General features: G+C 48.7%; 1 protein-coding gene across 9 annotated transcripts; it reads left to right on the top strand.

Moving 5' to 3' along the window:
- Positions 1-2,253: 2,253 nt before the first annotated feature.
- Positions 2,254-22,254, top strand: LOC103563386 (apolipoprotein L3-like). 9 transcript variants are annotated; one of them, XM_008538732.2, is made up of 6 exons: positions 2,303-2,495; positions 3,018-3,142; positions 10,438-10,612; positions 14,464-14,574; positions 17,546-17,672; positions 20,460-22,254. In XM_008538732.2, exons 4-6 carry the CDS (start codon positions 14,544-14,546, stop codon positions 21,346-21,348), a joined length of 1,047 nt encoding a protein of 348 aa, XP_008536954.2. In that variant the 5' UTR covers positions 2,303-2,495; positions 3,018-3,142; positions 10,438-10,612; positions 14,464-14,543; the 3' UTR covers positions 21,349-22,254. The 9 variants fall into 9 exon arrangements, with proteins under 9 accessions (XP_008536955.2, XP_008536952.2, XP_070456839.1 ...); XM_008538730.2 differs by lacking the exon at positions 10,438-10,612 and having other exon boundaries at positions 2,270-2,495; XM_070600738.1 differs by lacking the exon at positions 10,438-10,612 and having other exon boundaries at positions 2,275-2,495; positions 17,546-17,735.
- Positions 22,255-23,041: the final 787 nt, after the last annotated feature.

The raw sequence follows: 23,041 nt of genomic DNA, 5'->3' as shown, positions 1-23,041 counted from the left end.
CGCTCCTATGAGGTCTTTCATAAGCAGAAATGGCTCAAACAGGAGTATCCCCCACCTTCAAAAATTTCGCATTATGCCACTTCCCTGGATTTTTGCTTTTAACAAAAAAAGCAGTTACCATACTAATCTACATCTTTCATAAAAGCGAACTTTTCTGAAGGCGAGGAATACCTGTACATTTAAAATGAAAACGTTTGTCTTGATATAAAAGTATTAAGATTACAGGTTTGACTTTCTCATCTTTATACTTAGTTCTAAGCCTTCCTGAGGTTGTTACTCACTCAGGGCCCAATTTTACCACCTGAAAGGACAATAGGATTGTCCACTGGATGATGCTGGCAGACTGGCAATGAGTGGTCGACACCAGTGGCTCCCCGTCCACATCCCATGAGGTCCCCAGGTGCTGTCTGCATGGAGTGCAATTGCCCTGTGCTCGCAGTCCTAGGATGTCTGTCTCCACTAGCCACTGTGACGACTTCAGAAGTCCCCATTGTCACATGCTCAGCTTCAAGCTCCCTACCCCCTCCCACTGTCCCTATACAAAGGGAAGACAACAAGGAGGTGGGGTCCCTAATCTGGAACACACAGCTTACAATGTCCAGCTTGTCTGAGCCATGCACACCTCCCCATGGGATGGAGAGAGACTGGGTGGGTCAGGGGTGGGCTGAGGGTGGTGGCCCTGTACCTCTGGCTGCTGACTCTTCCAGCTTCACCAGGTGATGCTGGTGGCATTTGCCAGACACCTTCCTAAGCAATTTCTGGGTTACTTTCCCGCTGATTGGGTATTGCCTTCAGAGTGGGCTGAAATTGCTTATTGACCAAGGATTTTGGCCAAGACCCTGACTCTGGAGCTGCAGTCATACTGGGTGACCTTTCTTGTGATATTGGGGTCACTATTTTACAGTCACTAGGTCTTTAGAATCTCCAAAAGGGGTGCCAGCTCATGTCCCTGGAGACAAAAGCCACCTTATTTTCACCCCAATTTGAGCCTGCAGCCCCCATCCTGTCTCTTCCACCATAAGAGTGTGCTCAATGAGTCCACAAATGTCCATCTGGGGTCAGTTCTGCATTCTCAACAGAGGGTCCTTATGATAACACGGCCACAGCTCGTGTGCGGGTTTGAGTTCTGCATCTCCCAGTGGTTGTGTTGGGCTGTCAAGCAGTCATGAGAGTGAAAGGGAGAAGAATCAAGAAGGGAAGTTACAGAAATAACAACACGAAACAAATTTAAACAAGCAGAAGTGGACAAAAAAATACCTTTCAATAATTGTCAAAGGTCAAAGTTTGAGTCTTGGCTCCTCCCCTGAGTCGCTGGGTTTAATCCACAGCCTCTCCCCTCACCTCGGCTTCCTCATGTGCACAATCAGGCCACATTCCTGGCCCACTTTATGGGGTGATTATCAGAACACACTGCAGTGTGTGTCCTGATACCCAGCACTCTTCTGTCCTCCCTCAAAGGCTGGCGGGGACGTGGCCATGATGCCCCATGGACATTTGCCCAGGAAGAAGCAGGCCCCAATGGGAGGGTCATGGTGGCCTCTGTGGTCCAGGCCCCCTCCCAGCCCCTTCTGCCTGGGCCAAAGCAGGAAAGTCCAACAGCAATCCAGCCACATGACTTACAGTGGGGGACCTTTCCCTCAGTTTCTTTATCTGTAAAGTAGAGTTGATAACTCCTAGAGCTGAGGTGAGAATTAAATAGGAAAGACTGGAAGATGCCAGCACAGTGCTGGCTCACACTCCGCCCTCCGTCCATGGGGGCTGCTCTGCACAGGAACCGAGCAGGAACAGGACTCGCTTTCTGTTTTCAGACTTTCTGAGTGGCCATGACACTGGCCTTCCTACAAAAGTCTTCCATTCGGAGAGAAAATGATCTGTCACCAAGCAGAAATCGGCGGGGGCAGAAATCAGCAGCGTTCTCTCGGCTCGCTCCCAAGAACATCTGCATCCGTCCAAAGGGCATTGATCACCAAGGATGGGCCTTCTGGGAAGGGTCACCAGGACCCAAGGGCAGTGGTGCTGTCCCTGCCATCAGGGACGAGTCTAGAGAAAGGCCTGATCAAAAGGGGAGTGGCAGACACGGACACAGTAGCTGAGCAGTGGGCTGAGGCCCCTCCCCTGGCACCATGGGAGTAAAGCAGGGGGCAGTGGACTCTGCCAAGGAGGAGGCAGGAGGGCTTCTCAGAGGTGGAAGCAGCCAGCCCTGGTCATCTGGTGGTTAAGATTTGGTGCCTACTACTGCAACCCGGGTTCATTTCCTGTCAGCAACCACCCCACCCCTCTGTTGGTTGTTACTGTGGCAGCTGCGTGTTTCCACGATGCTGAAAGCTATGCCACTGGTATTTCAAGTACCAGCAGGGTCACCCATGGTGGACAGACTTCAGCAGAGCTTTTAGATGAGACGGACTAGGAAGAACACCTGGTCTCCCACTTCTGAAAAAATTGGCCATGAAAACCCTCTGAACAGCAGCGTAGCATCGTCTGATATAGTGCCTAAGGTGAGAGGATGGAGCAAAAAGATGGGGCAGGCTTCTGCTTTGCTGTCCACAGGGTCGCTAGGAGTAGGGTCCACTTCACAGCACCGACAACGAAAAAGAAGCCAGTCCTCCTGGCAGAAGGACCCACGTAAGCAAAGTCTAGAAGCCGCACGGGCATGGGGTTCAATGGGAGCAACCACAGGTACTCAGTGAGCATCTGGGGTGTGCTAATTGGTGGTGACACAAAGGTGCATGAGGCAGGCATTCTGGGGAGTGTGGGGAGGGACAAGGGAGGAGGGGCCTGGGGACAAGCTGACTGGTTGGGGGAATAATTTGCTGAAGCTCCCACAGTCTGCCATAGCTGGTCTTCCTTCCAGAAGCGCAAAGCAGGAGGGCTGAGCCAAGAAGGACCTGGAATGTCAGGTCTGGGGTTACTCCTTTAAGGGGGTTGCAAAGAGGCCGGGAATAGCCAGGGTGGTGCCCGACGGTATGTTTGTTGCTCAAGAGCTGCTCAGAGGAGCTAGTTTCAGTTTCTCTTTTTAGTTCTGAAGTATATTTGGGCCCAGAGGATGTGTCTGGTTGTTGCACAGACACACAGCCTGTGACTGGATCTGCACAGCTAAGAACAACTGGATCTTGCTCTCACTCAGCCAGAGGAAGATTCCTTGGTAAGCTGGGGAGGGTAGGACCCCCGCCCAGCTCCCTATCCTCGCATCAACTAAGAAAAGGATCACTGTCACCATTTTGTAGATGAGGGGAAATCACAGCTCAGAGAGGTTCCATCATGGACCCAAGGTCACAGGGTGAGCAGCGGTAGAGCCCGGGTTTGAACCCGGTTCGTCTGACTGCTTCCTCCCACCTCCTGTTCCCCTGAGCAATGGAGAGGGAGGAAAACTGCTCGTAGGGTTCACAAACCTCCCTCCAGCTCAGCTCGGGTTCTGGACTCCCCAAGACACGAGCAGGTGACCCCAGAAAGAGGTGGGTGTCGGGGTGCTCAACCTTTGGGGAATTTGGAGGAGGCAGAGGGCGTGGAGGGGGCAGGGGAGTGCGAGCCTCTGCTCCTGTGGCCTGGCCGCCCTGCGCTGCCCAGAGGGCTGCTGCTGAGGCTGATGGCGGCAGACGGCTGCTTTCGAGATGCAGGGAATCCGAGTTGTTCCACCCACCGCGTCCCTGAGTGCCTGCTCAGTACCAGGCCCTGTGGGGAAACCGAGGCCCTGAGAGGGGAGCACCGTACCTAGGGCTGCATGACGGGAGACCCTGCAGGGAGATGGCAGGGCTTCTTGTCCCCTCTGCCTGGCCCTGTGGTCAGGACTTGGGGGTGAGGGAGAAGGGAGAGGCGGTCCGGTGCGCCCTGCGTCAGAAAGGCGGCCCGGATGCAGGGCGTGAGGGGGCACGTTGTAGAACGTCAGCAGGGCTGTAATCTTAAATAAAAACCTACTGTAGACGTGTGAGTGTAACTTGGGAGTGGGAGCCTCGATCTCTGTGCTTATACAGGCAGATTCAGACCTAGAAAGCTTTGAACTATTAAAATCACATTTTCCCCTTAAATACCAGCGTCAGAAGGCTTGGTGTTGGCCTCTACCCTGCCCCCCAGGAGCTGTGTGACGCTGGGTGGGTGTCACTGCCCTCGAATGATTTGTTCACGTCTCTGACCCATTTCTTAAAAATTGGCGTCAGTCTTTTCATGTTGATTTGTGGGGTCTCTTGTGTATTGTCACTGTTCTCCTTTTGTTGTGGGTGCTGCAAATACTGTCTCCTGGTCTCTTGTATTCTGACCTGGTTTATGGTGCCCTTTGCAATTTTTAATTTTTTAAAAAAATTATTTTATTGTGATCATATTTGTTTATAACGTGTATATTTCGGGGTACATTATTATATATCAATTTCTGTATAGATTTCATCTTGCTCACGACCAATAGTCCAGTCTTCATCCATCACTGTACGTTTGTGCCCCTGTATCCCATACACCCTTCCCAAACCCCCTTCCCCTCTGGTAACCACTAATCTATTCTCCTTATCCATTTGTGTTTTTATCTTCCACATAGGAGTGAAATCATACAGTGTTGTCTCTCCCTGTCTGGTCTATTTCACTCAGCATAATAGCCTCAAGATCCATCCATGTTGTCACAAATGCCACGATTTTACTTTTTTATGACTGAGTAGTATTTCATTCTATATATATGGTACATCTTCTTAATCCACTCATCCATTGATGGGCACTTGGGTTGCTTCCACGTCTTGCCTATTGTGAATAATGCTGTAATGAACATAGGGGTGCATAAGTCTCTTTACATTGTTTTTTTTTTCCTGTTTTTTTCTCCCCATATCCCCCCAGTACATAGTTGTATATTTTAGGTCCTTCTAGTTGTGGCATGTGGGACGCCACCTCAACGTGGCGTAATGAGTGGTGCCATGTCCGCACCCAGGCTCCAAACCAGCGAAATCCTGGGCTGCTGAAGCGGAGCACACAAACTTAACCACTCAGCTACGGGGCCAGCCCCTGAATTGCTGATTTCGTGTTCTTTTGTAAATACCCAATAATGGGATAGCTGGATCATATGATATTTCTATTATTAATTTTTTGAGCAATCTCCATACTGTTTTTCATAGTGGACGCACCAGTTTGTGTTTCCACCAGTACTGTGTGAGGGTTCCCTTTTCTCCACATCCTCTCCAACATTTATTATTTTTTTCTTGGTGATTATAGCCATTCGAACAGGTGTCAGGTGATATCTCATTGTAGTTTTGATTTGCATTTCCCTAATGATTAGTGATGTTGAACATCTTTTCACACGCTTATTGGTCATCTGTATATCTTCTTTGGAAAAATGTCCATGCATATCCTCTCCCCTGTTTTTGCTTGAGGTGTTTGTTTTTTGTCATGAGTATTTTTCTCATGAGTTACAGGAGTTCTTTGTATATTTTGGAAATGAATCCCGTGTCAGATATATGATTTGCAAATATTTTCTCTCAGTTGGTGGATTGTCTTTTCATTTTGTTCCTGGTTTCCTTTGCTTTGTAGAAGCTCTTTAGTCTGATGTAGTCCCGTTTGTTTATTTTTTCCTTTGTTTCCCTTGCCTGAGTAGGCATAGTATTTGAAAAAATGCTGCTAAGACCAATGTCAAAGAGGGTACTGCCTATATTTTTTTCTAGGAGTTTTATGGTTTCAGTTCCATAGATATGTGGCTTTATTTCTGAGCATTCAGTTCTGTCCCATTGATCTGTGTGTCTGTTTTTGTATCAGTACCATGCTGTTTTGACCACTATAGCTTTGTAGTATATTTTGAAGTCAGGGATTGTGATGCCTCCAGCTTTGTTCTTTTTTCTTAGGATTGCTTTGGAGCAATTTTTAATTTTTAAGAGATCAAATAGATCAAACTTTCCCTTTATGGCTTCTAGGATTTTGATTAGAAAGGGTCTTGTTTGGAAAGGTTTCCTTAACTCAGCATTATTATTTAACATTTCTTCCCGTACATTTGTACTTTTTCTTTCTGGTTTACATTTAGATCGTTTTGAGATTTATTTACTTATTTTTTTGTAGAATCTTTTGGTTTTTCCTTCTCCTCCTCCTCCCCATCCTTTCCAATGCAAGACATATTTAATGGGCACCTACTGCACTCAGAAAGGAAAAAGAGGTTTTTTCTGCCTTCAAAGGAGCCTCCAGGGCAGTAAGGAAAGGACCGTACATCCCCTTGAAGCTCCTGGCAGCAGCTAGTGAGCCAGGGTGGGAGAGGCCAGAGGGAGCTGGGGGCCCATCCAGAGCTGGGTGCGGCCCCTGGGGGAGGGGAGTCATTGGACTGTCCTGCTCAAGGCTGGGGTGTTATTCAGATTTTAGCTGGGAGCCATGTATTCTGCAATTCTCTCTTCTTCCTCACCTAAAAATATTATTGCTGGAGTAAGGAGCCAAGAAGAAATAAATGGAAACTCCCAGAAATCTGATAGAACTGTGGAAGGTATATTGAATCAGGGAGGTAATTTACGTGAAATCTGAGTCATAGTCTAATTTGCTCTCCACCAGAAAGAGCTGGTCGTTAAGATAAACAAGAAAAGCAAATAGAACTGCTCAACTTGAGTGAAATTGGGGGTTGTGCTGTGTTGTGGAGAGGCTGGTTGTTTTATGTCCAAGTAATGGCTCCCACCTCCAATTTTAGGCAGGCTGTGCCTGGGAGGTGGAGGGCACCCCCGGAGGCACTGGAGCAGGAGGCGTAGCGAGAACAGACAGGGCCCCTGCTGAGGTGCTCAGAGTTGAATGGAGGAGACAGATGGCTGAAGAAACTTAACACAAATAGAACTACAAGCAGGAAAGTGGAACATTCCAGGGGAGCCTGAAGAGGTATTGGGTGAAGCCAGCAGGAGCAGGCAGCTTTTGAGCTGGACCTCTAAGGAGAGGTCAACTTTCACCTGGTAAGGAAGGTGGGGAAAGGCATGCCAGGGGTGTTAGTGAACCAGGTTCGTTTTTGCCCGTTGCCCAGAAAGCCAAACACTGAGATGATGAGATTGCAGCAGAGAGAGGGTTTACTCACAAGGCAGCCAAGTGAGGAAGCGAGAGAATGAGTCTCAAATCTGCTTCCTGAAAATAGGGACTCAGGGACATTTATGGGGTCGTGGGGCAAGGTGGTCTGAAATGTGGAGAGAGGTAGTTGGAGGTGAGGAGAGGTAAGGTAATTGATGATCTGTGCAAGTGTAGTCAGACTCCACGCCTCTTCAGAGGACCCACGCTCACAAAATAGTGGTGTTAGCATGATCTGAGGGTGGAGTTTTTAGCCTCTTGTCATCAAAAGGTCACTTATTGGACATGTTTGTGGGCCCAATTGATGGGTTGGTGGTCTCAACTGGCCTGAAGTGGACAAGGGGTTCTAATTCCTGAAAAACAGCTCAAACACCCATTACCATGGTGACCGAGGCTCCAGGGAGCTGTTATCCATAGGAACCTAGTGGGAGTCAGATAGCATATTGTCTAAACAGCACAGTTAATGATAAGTGTGTTAAACAGCTAAAAGCTAGAATCAGTAATTGCAAAAAGCAAAAAAAACTTTAGTTCCTGGCTACTTAATCATGAATGGCTGTTTGCCAGTTTCAATCTCCCCATTCTTTGGTCATTCTTCATTCTTGAGGGATTCGGCATGAAGACCCGTCTAGCATCTTCCTGCTGTTTTGGGGTGTAGATCTGGGTGAGAGGAACGAAATTGTTTAGTGCACTCATTTGGAAATAGTCTCTTGTTCCTGGTTTCAGGTTGACATTTTGCAACATTAGAATTTTTGTACCTTGCTCAGCAGTTTTGGAACAACATCTAAAGTCACATTTTATAATCAAGTGTCCAAGCAGAAGGATAAGAAGAATAGACAACTCAAATTTAACAGTCCCTGAAAAATAGACCTAATCCCAGTGGGGCCTCCATCTGATCTCCAGGTGGGGCAGACATCTGATCTTAGTTCCTGACAGTCTTTTGTTTTACTGGATATGCATCAGAGACTGGAGCAACGCCCCATACCCTGATCTTTCAGTTGTCATTGATGATGGTTATCCACATAGACTCTCTGCCTGGGGTCATCACATTTCTAAGGAACTCAGAAGAGCAAAGGTATCAACTTATAGGAGCTGGGAGGGGCCATAAAATCTACAGAGCATATCTGGGTTAGTTAATCAGAGGTCATTCAAAGTTACAATATGGTTTCGTTTCTACAGTATGGCTTCCCTTATGTCAACTTGTGTTGAGGAATCAGGGGGAGGGGGCAGCCTCAGCAAAGGCCTGGAGGCTGGTGTGATCAGAGGCAAGGAAACTGGGAGTCCTCGAGGGGCCTGGACCAAGGCCATGTGGAGGCCGGGAGCGTTAGGAAGACAGGAGTTGGGAGCAGTCAGTCAGGCCCTCCTGAGAGCTCTGGGCTAAGGAGCTTGACCTGGATCCTGTCTTAGTCCCTCCTTTCCTTTCCCTGCAGCCACGTGGAGGGAGATGCTCTGGTGGGAATCTCTGTCCTGCTGTGTCTGGAGAGCTCAGTGGAACTGACAGGGACGGGAGGGCTCCCTGCCTGGGCCATGCATCTGGGAGGGGCAGGCTTCCTCCAGGGTCCTCCCTTCTCCCAGCTGCAGCCCTTCTGGGAATTGAGCCATCAGCGGCTGGCCAAGGAGGACACCTGTGTACTAATCAGGCAGGTGGGAGCAATGTGAGCATCAACAGCCAGCTGAGGCCCAAGACAAGGGTCAGGGCCAGGCCGAGAATGGCAGAGAAGGACGGGAAGGATGAGCTCGAGGGCACAGACCCATTTACAAATGTTGATGTCATCCAGGATCCAGCTCTTTCTACCTGCACACTCTTCCCTTGTCTCTCTGTGTTCGCTCTGGTCCTCGTGTCTCATGATCTCCATTGGCTGCACTGACTCCTGAGGTCATACATAATTCAAAGCAGAAGGAGGAGGAAGGGGCCAGCCAACTCTCCTCTCACACCTGCCCCTTATGGCTGGAAGCCCCCAAGACCCTCTCAGCTGACTCCTCCTTGTGTCTCAATGGCCAGGACTGGATCATGCAGTCACCCCTCACTGCAGAGGGGCCCAAAAATGCATACCTGATGTCCAGGCCCTAAGATGAGAGGCAGCTGGGTCCAGGGGGAGGCCAGTGGCTTTGGAGGAGGGTGGAATTGAAGGGGGGCTGGTGGGAAAAAGCATCAAAGGTGTTGGAAACCACTGTGTTGTTAAGATCAAGTTCAAGGGCCAACACTGTGGACAAGACGTTAAGTTCGCGCACTCCGTTTTGGCGGCCCAGGATGTCGCTGGCTTGGATCCTGGGTGTGGACATGGCACCACTCATCAGGCCATGCTGAGGCAGCATCCCATATAGCCCAACCAGAGGCACTCACAACTAGAATATACAACTATGTACTGGGGGGCTTTCGGGAGAAGAAGAGAAAAAAATAAAGACCAAGTTCGAGAGCAAAGATCAGCAGCCAGAAATGGACCAGTGCCACGGAATGACCCAGCAACAGCAGTTTGGAAAGAGAAAGAAACCCACTTGAGGCCATCCCCACCTTTCCCCACCCTTAACCACTTCCTGGGCCTGCCCTGGTGACTCGACAGCCACCTCTGTTTATTCTTTCCTCCTCACGCAGTAGAAACAACATACATGCACATCCATACTCAGTGTCCTCCAGCCTGAGGCCACCAGGGTCGCTCCCGCAGTGAACAAGTTGGGTTTATGACTCAGGGAGGAAGAACCACGGGCCTCGCAGTGGGAGGGTGTTAGAAAGAACCAACTCTAGGATTTGCGCCTTGGTTGGGAGAGTCTGGGAGGCTCAGAGGAAACGGGGCCCGCTCTAGATTGGGAGCTGCAGAAAGCGGGGCAATCCTGTCAATGGGTGTCTCAGTACTCTTGTCTCTAGAGAGGGGAGACCAGACCGAGGATAAAGCCATAATTGGCAAAGAAGAAACAGTCATTTTTTCAGCCAAGGGCAGGAGTGTCTGGTGTCTGTTGGGTGGCACAGAGACCTTGGTTTGTCTCTGCTCAGACAGAATTCGGAAGTGGCCTTACTCTGTCTCATTTTGTCCTGGTCTCAGAGTAGCCCTGTCTGAGGCTGGGACTCTGTGGGATTATTTATGTCTGATAGGAGAGTAGCACCGCCTAGTTGTGAGAGCCAGGTCAGCCACCGAGTGTCAGGGGGTGTTCTTTTTTTCTTTCTCAATCCTTATAAACAGTCACATAAATAAATAGAAGGAAATGCCCATATATATTAAGAGTCTCCTTCTTATTAAAATCAATTAACAAATAAACATTCCCCATTATACTAACTCCTCTTTTCATTTCAACTTCCTCTTTTAAGCCTTTATATTTATCTTTTTTTGTATACTTTGTCTCAATTCTTCTCATTTGAATATTATTATGAACTCATGGCCTTTCATAGACTCAACCTGGCTAATGAAACATGATCATAATAGTCATTATCAATTATTAGTATGGTTCTGTGTAATCTTTTAGGACTTACCATTTGATCCTCCTTTGAGCACTGCTCTGAACATCCTTGAAAGCATCCTTGCCTCTGGAGTAGCAGACATTGCAGACCCGTGGAGTTCTAGCTTCCTTTGAGTGGAGAAAAGCCCATGGGCGCATGCGTGAGTGCGGAAGATGCTGCTAGAAAACACATCTGTTGAAGGTTAGAGTTCGCTCTGATTATTCTAGTTTAGCATACATTATCATCCCTGCTTCCCTTAGAGAATTAGTGTCGTCAACCACTCAGGTTTCTCCTGCACTGACAGCTGTCACTCCAGGAGTCAGGCTTATTTCTTACTGGCACTTGATCCAACTGCTTCCATCATCTTTAATGTGGTCGCACCAGAAACCAACCCCTTATTGTGGTTAGCAGTTACTAACTACTGCAAAGGGACTTCTGCTTTCTTAAAATTACAAAATAATCAAAGTAATAAGTGCATATGGTTAAAACAAATCGGTTAGTACAGTGGACTCTGCTCACCCCCTTCCTAGTTAAAAGCAATTGGTTTTAATTTATAGCTTCTTCTTTGGGTTGTTAATCAGTATCTTTAAATAATACTCTTACACTGGGAGATGGAATAGTGTGCAAGTGTGTGCTCTGGAGACAGGAAGCCTGGATTTGAATTCTGGCTCTGGCACTAGCTGGGTGCTTTGGGTAAATTACTTAACCTCTCTGAGCTTCCGTTTCCTTTCTTTCAGAGTTGCCATGAGAACTAAAAATGAGGTACTGCATACCAAGCACTTAGAACAGTGATTGGTACAAAGCAAGTGGGCGTCAACCACAATAGCTAACAAATATTAGCTGTTGCATTGTTCTTTTTTTGATTTTTAAAATTTGGTATTATTTATTTACTTCTGACCAGGATAGATAAGGATTTCACATATTTCTATACTTTTCCTTATACCCCATCCCCACCTTCTCCTGATATCATTTTATCACTTATTTTGTATCCTGTATTAGAAATCTTTGTAGTTGTAGGTAATTACTCACAGCTTCATTTCTTATGCCCCAGCTGCAGCCAGCATTTCCTGGCTCCCCACGTCGTGAAATGAGGCTGGTAATTCTCCTCCTCGCTCAGAGCCTCACCTCCCAACTTCCACTGTTGTGCTTTAATTCATAGATTGATTGGCAACAAGTGTATTTCGTTATTATATTTAAATACTCTGTTTTGTTTTAAAAGTTAAAAATCAAACAAGGGTGTTTCTATTTTTGTGATATTTTAAACATTGTTACTGTGGAGCTCACCCCTACCTACAGCTGCACGTGCTTCTTGCCCAGCTTCAGTTTGCCCTGATGTTTCTATTTGCCTTTGTTTTACCCCTTTCGCTGTTTGCCTTCAACATTTCCTGTTTCTTTTAAACTGTGCATCATGTGAGGAATTATATCAGGTTTCCTTTCCCCAGAGAACCTTCACTTCTTATTCCAATTGGACTGGCTGCTCTCCGGGGCTGCTGCCTGCCTGCTGTAATCCTGGGATTCCCTTCTCTTTGGGCTGATTTTCCTGATTCCTGGAATCTCTCCCTCAGTGATCCTTCACCCCACCCCATAAATACACACACACACTTTTATTTTGTTTGTTTGTTGCTGCATCTCATTCTCAAGTAACTTTCTAAGGAATGATTGTGGATGGTAACTTTTCTATTCCCCATTTAGCTCCATTTCTTCTCTTATCCTTTTATTTTCTGGAAGCCTTCCTTAACTTTCTTTCCCAACCTTTCTTTAGGATTCTTTATTTTGCCAACCACCTGTTAATTCCCAAGGTCTCTTTTTTTGTTCTATTATTGTTTTCCCCTTTCAGTGCATCTTGTTCTCATTTTGTGAATAAAATACCTTTCTAATCTCTCTAAAGAAAAGGGTCCACATTTTTAAAAATTATTTTCTGTTTTCAAAATTATCTTCTGGTGTCATTCCAAAATTTTCTTCTGATGTCGTTTGTTGCTTATCTTTGTCACCCTTTTCCACGCTGTTGTCTTTCATGTGTGTCTGATGCTAGACGCCCATTCGTATTGAAGAGGGAGGGAGGGTGATGGCAGGCTTCCCTGTGGGATGACGGGATGAGGCCACTAAATGCTGAAATACAGAGATACTTTTTCCGGAGTCTTTCTGTCCTGATGTTCCTCTCTGGCATAGACCTAAGGCTGCTGTGAATGTCGGATGGGCTGAGGGGCTGGTGGACTCGCCCCCGCTTTCCCCCTGGGCCTCCCTCCCATCTTCAGTCTCCCTCTCTGGGCTCTGCCTAGCAGGCCATTCTTCTTGCCTACGTGCTCTCTCCCTGTTTCTCCGACAGCAGCTCCCTCCACTCCTCTTTACTCAGCATCACTTTCCCCATCCAGTCAGTCTTCAAACATCTGCTGAAGTCTCTGGTCTCCTGTTGACCCCATTCCCAGTTCTCATGGTGGCAGAGCAAGGAGAGGCGGTGTGCAGGTTCTTGAGTCTAGCAGGCGCGTTTGAACCTTGACCCCAGGCTACCACTTACCAGATTTCTGACCTTGGGCAAGTCACGTAACAGCTGTGCCTCCTTTCCTTATCTGTAAATGGGGATAGAAATGGTACACACCTTCACGGTTATCAGAAGAATATGAGTTATCATTTGTAAAGACTTAAAGCGATTCCTGGTGCAGAGCAAAGTCCACAAATGTCAGCAGCTCCTGTCGTTAGCTATTGTTGTACCGATAAGGACCTTCACTATCAGGCTCAGGGGCTCAGGCTCAGGGGGCTGGATGATAGGTGCTCTTTGACCTCTTAAAATAGTGCCTAAAAAATCAACACGAGCTTTCTTTCCTCATCTCCCAAAGCGAGATAATCACAAGCAGAATTGAAAGAAATTCTATATAAACATCTGTTTTTTTCAAAAGACTACTGAGAACTCCTAAGACTGAAATGACGGACACCTTCACATTTGTGAGCATGAATGTAACCTGGTATAATTTGTTTGTGTAACAGTTGGTGTTCCAGGTATGAAAAAACGTTTATGTGTTGATACCCTCAGACCCAGTTATTCTATTTCTAGAAATATCTTAAGGAAACAGTCTCAAATGCAGGCAAAGTTTTATGCGAGGAGGCTGTTCTTTGCACTGTTATTTACATGAAGAATTAGAAACAAGCTAAGGTCCAGGGATTAAGGAGGACAGCAGACGGGCCCGGGCACCATCGGGAGGGCTCCGCGGTGCACAGCAGGGCTGCAGGGAGGGGCCAGCACCCCGCAGGACCCCAGGCCCTTATGGGATGGAGGATCTCACAGAAGCACAGAGAATTCAGGCTTCAGAAAACTCCAGCACCAGGAAGTTTATCAAGACAGACACTGGTGCATGGGGTGCAGACATCACTCTGGACTGAGAAGGGTTATTTACAAATAAAGGTATACACACGAGCAAGGATCTTTGTGTGTTAAAAGGAGTAGAGCATAGTTGTCTCCAACATGGGATTTGGATCAGAAAGTCTTGGTTAAGCCCTGGCTCTAGCACTGTTGTGAAAACTTGGGCTAACCTGAGTTTAGGTGAAACCTAAACTTTGTGATGGTTTCCTCCACTTTAAAACGGGAGCCGCAATAGCGCCCACCGCATGGAGTGGGGGTGAGTGTCCACTGAGGGAGCACGTAGGAGCCCTGCATGTCACAGGCACGCGATCAATACTAGCCATTATCCATTAGGAAACGCAATTGTTCCCAAGCTCAGGTAATTTCCAGAACATTCCTTCCCTTGTTTTCTTCTGTGTTTGGTTTTATTGCTTCTATAACTTCTCAGACAGTCGTCTCCTCTCTGATCATCTTCTCCTACTGCCCCCAAAGGACGACAGGACTCTGACTTTTCTCAGGAATAAGCTGAAGTGAGGCGAGTACTTTTCCTTCAACAGCAGGGAGCAGAGCCCAGGAGACAGAGACACACTTTGGGTTAAGTGCATTCTGGCATTTGCGGCCATCCCAGAGGGAACACCTGGAGACCTGGCCACTCGCTGCTCCCTGTTGCCACAGCTGCCCCACATTTGACCCCACAATTTATTTTCTCTTCCCCAAGGGTGAAGCCACACCTCCTTCCAGCCTGGACGCAGACTGGTGAGCTCTCAGGGAGAACTCTGAGATCCTGCAGGTGACACCATGACCTCAGATGCCCGTGGGGTCTGCCCAGGTAGTCACTTCCTCTTCTCTGCTGGTTCCTACTCACGACCTAGAATTGAGGGTGGCGCTTCCAGGCTGAGTTAACCTACAGAGGAATCAAGAAGGGGGTTGATCAGTGTCCTTGAGCCCCTCCAAGGGGAGTCCCCCCGGAGGTCTATGGGGACGTCTCCTTCAAGGTCCTCTTCTCAGGGTGCCATGGCCCTGGGGCCCACTTTCTCCCTCCCATGTTGCCCATCAAGTGACTCAGAGTGAGGCCAGGACAGCCCACAGGGAGGTGGGGGACAGCCGAGGGGAGAGGAGAGTTGATGTCCCATGGTGGGGTGGGGAGAGGAGGTGACCTGCAACTCTGGAAGCCTCTCCTGCCTTCCTGCCACATCCAGCCTCCCGCTCTGCTCTGGCTGATCCTAGGGGATTACCAACGGGGGCGTTCCCTCCAAGTCTTGTCCTGTTGTCAGCCTGACTGCTTTGTGAGGGTCAGCAGACCACTGAACTGGACCCAAGTCTGGCCTTTGCCATCTCCCAGCTGTGTGACCTGAAGCCCCTTACCTAACCTCACCTGTAAAATGAGAATATTTCCTTGTGTTGTTATGAGGATCAAATATAATGTGCGTATGTGGCCTGGGCCAGTGCCTGCCACATAGTAGGCCCTCCCAAAGGGTTGATGCTGTCCCCTCTACCTGGGTCCTTTTAGTTCCAGGTGGAAACTGCCCCCCCCAACAGCAACCTCTGCCCTGGTGGCTGTGTCAGGGCACCTGCCCTGTGGCCCCATTTATAAGCACCTGCTTCCCAGGTGTGACTGCCTCTGGCAGGTGCTGATTTACTGCTCTCCAATACCCCTCCCGAGACCCAGCTCTCAGTTATTCCCTCCACCACCCTAATCAATACATCCACCGATTTAGTGCTGGGGGGTCCCTCCATCTCTGCTCTGCTTTCCTCCCTCCTTTTAGTGAAGCAGGAAAGAGAAACAGTGAAACAACCCTCCACCCACCCACATCGACACTCAGATTCCTTAAGTCCTGTTTTCTCAGAACTGCTTATCCATGCCCCTGTCGCTGCATTGCCGTGGTAACCAAAGTTCTTTCCTTAGTCACCTTGAAGGACACGGAGGGGGACAGACCAGAAACCAGGAGCTCCCCAGCAGGCCCTGGGATCCTGGACGGAGGGCTCGGGCTGGTGGATTCCTGAGGATAAACTCTCCCTGGGGAACAAGAGCATCTCGTGGTTGACAAATGGGCTAGCCGGGGCTCCGAGGGGCCCATGGGGAGGTGTGTCCCCTGACACAAGCCTGGGGGAGGAGTGATGCAGATCGAGCACAAGGATCCAGCAGGGTCCAGCCCCTGCCCACCCGAGGAGCTCCCTCCATCGCCCGTCTGGGAGCGGTGTGATCAGCAGGAGGAAGCCTCTGTGCACAGGAGTTTCACTCAATAGTCTGTAGTCTGGAACATTACTTTTAAATTGAAAAAATAAAAATCCACAGATGTACTATATGGTAGAATGCAGAAATCACAGGAATTTTTAAAATACAAGGAGGATTCAAAGTCACATCAATGAAATGTCTGACTTTGGCCTAGGATTCAGCTCTGGACCTTCCTGCTGGCTTTGGGCATCACTTATCTTATCTGAGTTTGCTTTCTTCTTCCGTGAAGTAAGAATAATGCCTCTTTGTGTGTATAAAGCAGGAAGCACGTTTTATATCAGGTCCCAGTGCACACACGTATATTCTACTCTCAGTCTCTTATCTGCATTCCAGAATCTCCAAATCCATGAAAATCGCACATTTTTGGGAGCTCATTTGGGCAGTGATCTTGCCTCGTGCTGACCTGAGACCGTTTATAGTTGTGACATTATTGATCCTGTAGGGGAGGAAGACATTTCCTCTACCTTCTCTGGGTTCGTCTGGCCAGAGCATGAATTAAATTCACATGAGACAGAATAGCAAGAGAAAATTAAACAAAGCTTTATAACATGTATACATGGGAGAGGCTCAGGCAAGCCGCGCAACTCGCCAAAATGGCTGAAGCTCCCACCTTAAATATCATATTCAGCTAAAGACAAAGGATGTTGGGGTGGGGGGAGTCAGTTACAGGAGGTTACCAGAAACAGGAATAAGATTATTATGCAGATTTAAGTCCTTGCCTTTCCCATTGATTAAGAGTTTCTAGAGAGAAAGTCATCCCCTTTCTTCTTCCTGGTACAGAGAGGGAGGCACCTTTATAGATAGAGATTTGCCTTACAAATGTAAATGTCTCCTAACAAAGGGCAAGCAAGTTCCACCCCTCAGAGCCTCCTTCCCTGTCCCAGTTTATCAAAAGCAACCAGCCCAATAATCCTCTCACCAAAGAGACATATCTTGGTGTGGCCAAGACCTGTCCCCCACAATCCTGTTTAATGTGAATATTCATTTGTTTCACTGTCGAAACAAGAATGTGTTTGTTGCCCAATGGTAAGTAATATACCCCATATGCCCTGTGTTCTTGTGCTAAGAGATTAAAAGTTCTTAGTTCCTACGCATATCTAGATCCCAGGAATTAGATAATTAGTTCTGGAGGCTGGAGTCCAAGATCAAGGTGCTGGCAGGTTGGTTTCTGGTGAGGACTGTCTTCCTGGCTTGTAGACGGCTGCCATCTTGCTCTGTCCTCACCTGGCTTTTCCTCTGTGTGCTGAGAGAGATCTTTGGCATCTCTTCCTCCTCTTATAAGGACACCAGTCTTATCAGCTTCGGGCCCCATACTTATGACCTCCTTTTACCTCAATCACCTCCTTCAAGGCCCTGTCTTCAAATCCAGCCACATTGTGGGATCAGGGCTTCAACACAGGAATTTTGAGAGGACACGGTTCAGTCCATAGCACCAGGTGACTCCATCAAAAGTACCCCAGGTGGCAGCTGATCGGGAACATTAAAATTTAAAGACAGTATACTTGATAGCATTTATGCTCTACCACAATTTCTTCTAATCTTATTCTTTTTTCTTTCCATCTAGACAGCAATAGCTTTCTTGAGGCTGCCATGGAGTACTTCTGGAAAACAGTGAGCAGAGAGGAACTGCAGCTCCTGCTGACTGATGGTGAAGCCTGGGAGAGATTTGTGGCTGAGGCTGATTTGTCAAGGTGACCTCCACGGGGTGCCCCAGGAACATCACCCAGGCCTTCCCCAGGGCTAGTTTCCTCCTGGTAGGCACACCTCCTCCAGGCAGTCTCCTGTGGTTGGGGTTGAGCATGTCCCTTCTCAACAATCCATGAGCAATAGTTCCTCCACATCATCAGCTGACAGTGAATGGCCTCGGGTTGAGAAGAGATGAAACCCACAGGGCGCAGGTTATGTGACCTTGGGCAAGTTCCTTAACTACTCTCTGCCTTAGTTTCTTCAATTTGCCTTAGTTTGTTCAATTTGATTGTGAGGAAAATAAGATAATGCATGTAAAGTGTTTAGCATAATGGCTGGGACACGGTAGATGCTTAATTTAGATAAACTTTTAAAAAGATTGCTGGGAGAGACAAGGGCTAAGTGTCTTCTTCCAGGAGATGAGAGCCAAGTGGGACTTCCTTGGGACAAGTCTGAAAAATCCTGACACAATGATTTTGTGCCCGTGGGGATTCTGGCTAGAGCCCTTTCTCTCTCTGTCTAAGGAACTGGGCAAACATATCACCATCCTGCTGGCTCATAGGCGGGGAGGCTGCAGTGCAGCTGGCCTGAGCTGGGCTGGATCCTGACTCTCTCTGCCCAGCCCTGGGGCTTTGGGCTCATGTCTCAGAGTCTCAGATTTGTCATCTGTTCAGTGGGACTAGCAGTTCAATCTGATGGGAGTGTGTTGAAGGCCTTAGAGTGAACTGCAGGGTCAAAGGTGGGGACCCAGTGCAGTCGTCCTTTCCAAAGGCCCAGGGTGGCCTGGACCAGGGTCAGAGCTGGGCTCAGCATGGAACCGGGTAGGTCCAGGTTGGAGGACTAGCAGGAAGGCTTAGGCATCGAGGCGGGACTAGAGTGAGGTGACTGAGGCTCTTAGGGCACAAACTTGAGGAGGCTGTGGACGTAGCAGAGGTCCCGTGAGTGGGAGAGGGGACATTTCTTCCCTCCCTGATGTGATCCCCTCGCTGCTGGGCACAGAAGGCCCTGGGGGATTGTTTCCTCCATGGCCTACCTGGGAGCTGGGGGGTTCTCCACTGCCATTTAGGACTCCCTTTGGGACCGCAGAGCAGCCCCTGACTAGTAGGAAGACAGTGTGGCTTAGTGACAACTCCCAACATCACAATGGGTGGCTGGCAATTTTGTGTGACTGGGGGACACGGAGGAGGCTCACAAGTCCCCGCCAAAGAGGAAAGTATTTCCTCCACTAGCCTGTCCCAGTGCAGGTCTCTTCAGTCTTAGAGAGTCATCCAGATGGTTCTTAAAATCTCCTGAGTCTGTTAGAGGTTCTGTAAAGTGGCACATGGCCTTGGTGCGCATGCATGTGAAGCTGTCACCAGCCTAGGTGTGAGCTAAATTGATGACACCTGAGAGGTCGAGGGTGCTGGATGGTGGGTCAGGAGTCAGGCAAGTGGGCTGGAGAGTCTGAGGGGAAGCAGGGTTACCAGCAGATGTCCTGCTTCCCACTCAGCTGGGGCAGTGGCTGGACCCAGTGACCTTCAGCTGGGAAGGTCAAAGGGCATCAGGCTTCCAGGAGAGCAGATGTCAGGCAAGATGATCAGCAAGGTCCCTTCTAGGTCTGAGGTTTTGGGTTTTTTTAAAAATCTAAGTACGCAGAATTAGCCAAACTGCAAAGTCTGAAGGCACAGTCCTCATGACCGCCCTTACTTTGGACACCAACTGCAAATTTGGGGGGTTCCCAAACCCACCCTCAGATTCAGTAATTCCCTAGAAGGATGCATAGAGCTCACTGAAAACTGTTGTACTCATGTTACACTTTGTTACAGGGAAGGGACACGGGATACAGTCAGCCAAAGGGAGAGACGCATAGCGCAGAGACTGGGAGGGTTTCAAACATGAAGCTTTCGTTGTCCTCAGGATGTGTGACTCCTGTATTCACTGTGTGACAGTGCACATGGAGCATTGCCAACCAGGGAGGCTCCCCGTGTTAAATAAAAAACATTATCCAGACACTTGTTCAAATCGTATGGAAGACTTAGGACTATAGCAACATATGTCAAGACTATCACAATAAAGGAGAGACTGGGCTCAACTCTGAGTTCAGCAGAGACAGCTGGGGCTTTATAGCCAATGCACAGAATGAGTGAGTTGATGGATGGAAAATTCCTAAGAGGAGACAGTGAGGGTAGGGCGAGTCTTGCTAAAGGCAGGTCAAGGACTTACTCATCAAAGGTAAGGGGTGAGGAACGTGATCAGATATCAACAGTGGGGAGAGTCTCTCTGAACTGACTTAGCAGAATTCTTCCTACACCTGGGAGCTACAGCCGGGGAGGACAGGACAGGCAAGGTTGAGGCTGAGGTCTACTTGAGAAAAGGGCTCAGAAGAGCCTGCCTGAGGTTTGCTCATGAAGAGAATCTTTGTCAACCCGAGCCTCAGTGTACAGAGTCTTTATTGGGACTTGATGACATGCTGCCGCCATGGCTGACCTGAGGTCTCCAGCCCCTCCTGGAGGTCAAACTAACGCCTTTAGTGTCCAGTTCCTCCAGAGGTCAGAACCACGTGACCCAAAGCCCCCATCATACATCACCTTGTCAGACTGTCCAGTGGCCAAAGACCCAAGCAAATGAAGATAGTCCTATCAGTCAGAACATTCTAGGGGCCAGAGATCACTTCCCCAAATTTTACATTTGTAAAATTCTTTTCCATTTGATGTATAGTAAAGGCTCTGTGATTTCTGCGGGAGAGATCTTATCAAGCCCGTTTTACAGAGAAGCAGACTGCCTTCTCAATCACTTGACTTTCGTTGTTACAGGGAGGAGGCAGATGCGTTACGCGAGGGTCTGAATGAGATGAACACAGACGTGGCCATGGAGGACAAGGTCATGATCCAAAAAGATCAGGAAAATACAAAGAAGTTTTTGGACAAGTTTCCTCAGGTGAAACGGGAGCTTGAGGAGCGCATCGGAAAGCTCCACGCACTTGCAGACAAGGTTGACAAGGTACACAGGGACTGCACCATCTCCAACGTGGTGGCCAACTCCACTGGCGCTGTGGCTGGCGTCCTGACTTTCCTTGGCCTGGCTCTGGCACCCGTGACAGCAGGGGTCAGTCTGGCACTCTCGGCAACTGGGATAGGGCTGGGAGCCGCAGCTGGTGTGACCACTGTGTCCACCAGCATCGTGGAATATTCAACCAACTCGTCAGCAAAAGCTGAAGCCAGTCGCCTGGTGTCATTTGACGTTGACAAAGGAGAGATTGTCAAGGAAATTCTATGTCACACTGCACCCCGTGTATTTTCCTTATCAAAGAATTTCATCGAAGTCGTGGAAAGTATTGGGAAGAACATCCGTGCTCTCAAGGTGGCCAAAACCAAACCTCACTTGGTAGGCCATGCCAAGAGCCTCATGACTGTTGGGAGGATCTCAGTCAGAAGGGGCAAGCAGGTGAAGAAAGCTTTTGGAGGTACTGCTCTGGCAATGACCAAAGGAGCCCGGGCCATGGGTATGGCCACCACAGGTGTCTTCCTTCTGGTGGATGTGATCAGCCTTGTCCAAGATTCAGTGCATTTGCATAAAGGGGCAAAGGCAAAGTCAGCTGAAGAGCTGAGGCAGGAGGCTCGGGAGCTGGAGAGGAAGTTGGAGGAGCTCACCCAGATCCATGACATGCTGCAACAGGGCCTCATTCTATGGCCCACAGAGTAATGCAGGGAGCACAGACATATGCGGGACAAAGGCATGCAAGTACCTTGTTAGCGGGGGCGGGGGGGGGAAGAGGGTGAGATAAAATTTACGACAATGGGTATTAAGGAGTTTGGCATTTCTGTCGCTGAACACAGCAGGGAGGGGTTAATGCAAATGTCAGGTGAGTGGAAGAGAAGGAAGGAATGTGGAGCCTGGAATAAGGGAGGAGAGGGGATTGGAAGTGAGAGGAACGGGGAGAAACAATTTATTTTGGACTAAAGAAGACACTGGGGGCATGGATAGAGAAGTGTGGAAGAACAAGCAATGAGAAGGCTGGGAAAACTACAGAGTTGAAAGCAGTACAAAGCTAGAGCGTTAGAATTGTTGGAATATGGAGAAGTAGCATGGCTCCTCTATTGACCCCCCTCGTGCTTTGACGTCCCAGCAAGAATGCAGTCTTTGCCTGGTGGTGGTCTTTAGCTCTACCTTTTCAAGATCAACTCAGCTTTGTCTTCCAGCAGGTTCATCTTAGGTAGGCAATGACTTCTTGATGATGATGATTGTGGTGATGATGATGATGGCAGCTGTGGTGGTGATGACAGCAGAGTAGGTGGAACATTTGGCAAATCACTGGTGCTCTTTGGGGCCAGGGTGCGCTGAGAGAGCAATGAAGTCCCAGTGAAATTGCAGATGCTTTTTTGAAACAGTGGTTGGTTTGAAAAAGTATAGAAAAGTGAAACCAGACGCAAGCATCAAGTCAAAGAACCTTGTGTTGTGTCAAGATCAACCAACTTGGAGTCAAGAGACGCAGCTTTTCTGAGCCTCAGTTTCCTCATCAGTGGTGGGGGGCGTTGCTGGACAAGATCATATTTCACATCAGTCTGGTGTTCAATAGACGGGATGAATAAATATGGACTGATACACTGAGCCTTTGTTGTGCTGATCGACACATTCATCTGGCCTCTGGATGCTTGACTTCCCTTCCCCATGAGCCTGTCTTCCAGGATCTCAGGGAGCAAGTCCGCCATTGCTCCTCCTGCTCGCTCACTGGGCTCCCACCCTTCTATTTGGTCCCTTCCCTCAGACCTCAGTGCCCTGCGGGCCCCACTGGAACACCTTGGGGAAGCTTGTGCACATTTGGCTTGGGCCGAGCACAAGCATGATCCTTACCCAGTAGCTGGGACCCAGGACTGACATGTGGCACATGAAGCTGATTAGGATCAGAAGGGCCTCTGTGCAGGTGTGAGAGAGGGTCAGAGATAAATAGAGGGACAGAGAGAGATAGCCGGACAGCAAACAGCCTCACTGGAGCTACCCTTACATGTCACCCAGACTCCAGCAAGAGCTTCCAGAAAGGTCTCCTTGTGTTTACTCTCGTTGCTGTTCTCCTGCCCCCTGTACACTGGGCCAGAATGGCCCTTAAGAATATAGATCTTATCAAGCACCTGCTTCCAACCCTTCAATGGCTCCCCATTACTCTTTGCACAAAAGCCTAAAGGCTCCATGCAGCCTAAAGTAGACTTGGGTCCCCTGAAGGCAGAGCCAGAGGAAAGGCTCTCTCGCAGAGGGTTTGTGTGGGAAGTGGTCCCCAGGAGCAGGACTGAGGGATCTGGGAAGGGGGCAAAGAAGGAGGAAAAGTCAAACCAAAGACATGTTCCTGACATGGTCAGGCATGTGGGCAATTGAGTCTGCCAGGACCTTCTGAGGAGCCTTT

The sequence above is a fragment of the Equus przewalskii genome, chromosome 29 (assembly GCF_037783145.1).
Source record: "Equus przewalskii isolate Varuska chromosome 29, EquPr2, whole genome shotgun sequence".
Taxonomy (NCBI): Eukaryota; Metazoa; Chordata; class Mammalia; order Perissodactyla; family Equidae; genus Equus; species Equus przewalskii.
The sequence above is the reverse complement of the archived record's forward strand: the minus strand, read 5'-3'. Positions and strand labels throughout refer to the sequence as shown.

Excerpts from the sequence above, each read along its gene's own strand:
- LOC103563386 (XM_008538733.2), top strand. The coding sequence starts at position 14,544 with ATGACCTCAGATGCCCGTGGGGTCTGCCCAG. Across the intron at positions 14,575-17,545 it reads TGCCCGTGGGGTCTGCCCAG|ACAGCAATAGCTTTCTTGAG; the intron begins GTAGTCACTTCC and ends CTTTCCATCTAG. Across the intron at positions 17,673-20,459 it reads GCTGAGGCTGATTTGTCAAG|GGAGGAGGCAGATGCGTTAC; the intron begins GTGACCTCCACG and ends TCGTTGTTACAG.